Source organism: Ostrinia nubilalis, chromosome 17 (genome assembly GCF_963855985.1).
Source record: "Ostrinia nubilalis chromosome 17, ilOstNubi1.1, whole genome shotgun sequence".
Lineage (NCBI taxonomy): Eukaryota > Metazoa > Arthropoda > Insecta > Lepidoptera > Crambidae > Ostrinia > Ostrinia nubilalis.
Window position 1 is genome coordinate 7880208 of NC_087104.1, and position 3884 is coordinate 7884091.

Genomic DNA, 3884 nt, shown 5'->3' on the forward strand with positions numbered 1-3884 from the left:
CTTTTAAACAGAGTGAGGTTTTCTTTTGTTTGATGTGTAATATTTAAAAAGATCATTTATCTCAATAAATGCAAGATGTGAAAGGCAACAAAGTTTTTGTATTGGTATTTCAGTCAGACAGTTATTAACATTTAAAAAAAACTACGTAGTAAGTAGTAAAAAAATAGAAAAAAACTTAACGTCAACTAATAAGAATATTTCACTTAGCTCTTAATATACCACCTTCTTGCCATAGGTACTTCGCGCTTAAACGAAATGAATAGTTCTCAACTTTATAAGTATAAGGCGGTACTTTAAACTTTCTACGGATTCAGATAAGTAATACTTATAATAGTATAACTTTCCGTTGACGGATTGTTATAAATCCCGCTCGCTCCACATTTCTCTCAATAACTTACATGCAGAACAAAATCTCCTTAAGATATGCATTGTACACCGGCTTTCGAGCAAGAACAATGCAGAAATCCTTTAACGTATGAATATAATATAATACCAGGCCTCCGTCACTCGCCTATGCCACAGAATAACGGTCTTATTCATAATCATTTTTCACATTTTATCAAATGCTTATTAGAGGTTTATAAAACGTTTGATAAAAATTGTTATTCATAATCGTCATTTAGCGCTAAAATCCTCTTATAACTGTGTGATAAGTTATCGAGAGCTCGGGCCTTGTTTAAAGCTCTAATAAACCTATTTTAACCTAACTTTTATAAATGTCATTTCATATGAATGTCACTTCGTTGGTTTATTTATTCAAAATATCCTTGCTGTGATCCTTGCTTGTGAAAATGAATGCTATAAATGCAATTGTGCATTTAGCCAATAATGCCGACCCAGCGCGACGTAGAAAGCTCTACCGCCAACGAAGCAACCCATTCGATTTGCGGGACCTAAATTTTAAAATAAAATATAGGTTCAATAAGGACACAGTGCGCACCATCATAGATTTGGTGGAAGATGATCTGGTTCAGAGCGCTAGAGGTGGTGGCACGTGTCCTGAACTGCAAGTTTTAGTGGCCATAAGATGTTGGGGACGTCGTGAGGTAAGCACAAAAAAGTGTTTTATTTTATCCCTTTGTCGTGGCTGCTATAATTATTTTCATACATTTTCAGGTACAAGATGATGCTGGTGACCTCCATGGCCTAAGTCAGCCGACAGTGAGCCGGATATGCGCCAGAGTCGCGCATGCAATCGCGAATAAGGCAAATTCCTTCATCAAAATGCCTATCACTATAGGAGAGCAGGAAAGAATTAGTGCCAAATTTAGAGCAATTAAAAATTTTCCTGGGGTGATAGGAGCCATAGATTGCACCCACATTAAAATTAAAAAAACCGGAGGTGACATGGCCCAGTACTATATTAATAGAAAAGGCTATTATTCCCTGAATGTTCAGGTAAAATATATTTTGATTTTATACAGTTTACAACAGAGAAAGATTTGTTTTAATAATGTCTATAATTTTTACTTTGTATGATCTAAATTTTAGCAACATTCAACACTATATTATTGGATGGATTACCTACAGGATACTGTTTTTTTTATTTTAGGTTGTCTGTGATGCTGACCTCAAAATAATGGATATAGTGGCTAGATGGCGAGGCAGTACACATGACAGTCGAATTTTTATGGAGAGCAATATAAAACAACGATTTGAGGATAGGCAGTTTAGAGGACGCCTTATTGGCGATTCGGGCTACCCTCTTCTGCCATATCTATTTACACCTATTTTAAGGCCTAGTCGTCCAGAAGAAGAAGCATACAATAATGCTCACATCTCAACTAGGAACACTGTTGAAAGGTGTTTTGGGGTGTGGAAGCAGCGGTTCCAATGCCTACTCCATGGCTTACCAGTAAGCCTCCAAAATGGAAAAGCTGTGATCATAGCATTGGCTGTATTACATAATATAGCCATTGATATGAATGACACATTGTTAGGTAAATGTTATCAATTTGACTGTACATAAGGAATACAAATCTTTATGACAAAATGTTGACAAATTCATAATATTTTTCAGAACAACATATGGAGCAGGTCCCTGTAACTCCGCAACTTTCGACGGAGAACAGTGTTCACGACAACCGACCTTCATTGTTGAGGCGTAGGTCGCAGTTGATACTACAAAATTTTATAAATCAACATTTTTGAATGGTACTAAAATACATTTTGATAAATTCCAACGATTTACTTTTATGTAATGTCATTTGAGTTCATGAAAATGTTGTATTTTAATTTTTCAGATACTGTTCCTGGCATCTTAATGAAAATAAAAAGAATATTTGATTGAAAAATACCTGTATTTCAATTTTCAGTCCAATTTGTTACTATCACAAAAACAAAACCTGTAGTTCTCTTTAAAAAAGCAATTATTCTGCAAAAATTCAAAACAAATTACTTTATATCACTAATTTAAGTACAATTAGTTTCAACAAACTTACTTATTAAAAATCACAGTTCAATTCTTTAAAACAAAGAAATTGCTTAAGTATAAACGTTTCTATTCGGAGGTTATCAACCTTCTACATTTAAAACAAAATAACCATAATTTACACTATTATTATAAAGGCGAATGTTTGTGACTAGGCATATGTGTATTTACTTTATATCACTAATTTAAGTACAATTATTAAACTTACTTACTAAAAATCACAGTTCAATTCTTATAAACAAATAAATTGCTAAAACAGATAGATTATATAGTCTCGAATAACATATAGGCTTCTTTTTATCCTGGAAAAATGCACAGATCCTGTAGGTTACAGAAATAGTAGTCTACGCAGGCGGAGTCGTGGGCAACAGCTAGTTAATAGTAATCTCAAACTCTTATTAAGTTATGACTAGTAAACATATTCATAGCCGTCTAAATATATTGCAGAAACACAATCAAAATGCGGATTGGAACTGCATAAAATACAAATTAAAAACAAACAGAAGTAAGGGAGGAACTAACTTATTATTTAGAATCTGTTAGTACTTGAAAAACTTTAACATCAAAAGACTTATTATTCTTTATTAATGTGAGTGTAATATTTAAGTTTTTCCTGTAATAATTGATGCTCAAGATCCAAGTTTCTCCCTTTCTTCCGTTCGTTTTCCATTTGAACTTCATGCAGTTCAATCCGGCATTTTGATTCTGTTTCTGCAATTTCGGAAATCCTAACTTTGCTTAAATCAATTAAGCCTTCTTTGTTTAACAGTTTCCTTTTTTTTTTGATTGCTGGTGCTTTAAAATTAGGTTTTGCTTTATTTTCTTTTGCCTCTACTTTTTTATTTTCTTTATCTTCCAATATGCCTCTAGTAGTACAAGCATGTGTATCTTCTATTTCTTCATCAAGTACCACCAATTCATATTGGATTTCTTCATTATTTATCAATTCCTGATCTTGCGTATTTTGAGTTGATTCCTCCTCTTGAATGTTAATTAATTCACTTTTATTTGAGTCCGAGTCAAATCTGTTAACATCGACTACAAATTCATTGGGCAACCAAGATGCTATATCATCAGCCCTATCGTCAGGCACTGATAATGGTGGACCACCGCCAGTTTTAATTTGAGCCTGCCTAGCAATGGTCTTGTCTTTCTTCGCACTGATTTTTATGAGGCTCCATTGCGATTTTAACTGGGTAATGGAGCGGTTCATACCAGCGCACATTGAATTAAACCTGAAAAAGAAATGACAGGATTTTGAATTACAGGTAAAGGCAAAATTTTATATTGAAGGCAGAAATCAAAAGATGTACCAACGTTGTTTGTAAATCAGCCCAAGCCGCAACCTTCCGTTTATTCGTGTTAGTGTCTGTATTTTTATTTTCGATTGCATTTACTCTTTCTTTCACCAACTCTTTCAGCAAATACTGAAAAGCAAACACTAGGCGTCAAA

General features: G+C 33.8%; 1 protein-coding gene across 1 annotated transcript; it reads left to right on the forward strand.

Annotated features, from left to right (window-relative positions):
* The first annotated feature begins 532 nt into the window (after positions 1–532).
* On the forward strand, positions 533–2277 carry LOC135079696 (putative nuclease HARBI1). Its single transcript, XM_063974307.1, has 5 exons — positions 533–1046; positions 1117–1398; positions 1553–1940; positions 2021–2154; positions 2244–2277. The coding sequence occupies exons 1-4, from the start codon at positions 792–794 to the stop codon at positions 2149–2151; spliced, it is 1056 nt and encodes a 351-aa protein (XP_063830377.1). The 5' UTR covers positions 533–791; the 3' UTR covers positions 2152–2154; positions 2244–2277.
* The last annotated feature ends 1607 nt before the right edge of the window (positions 2278–3884 follow it).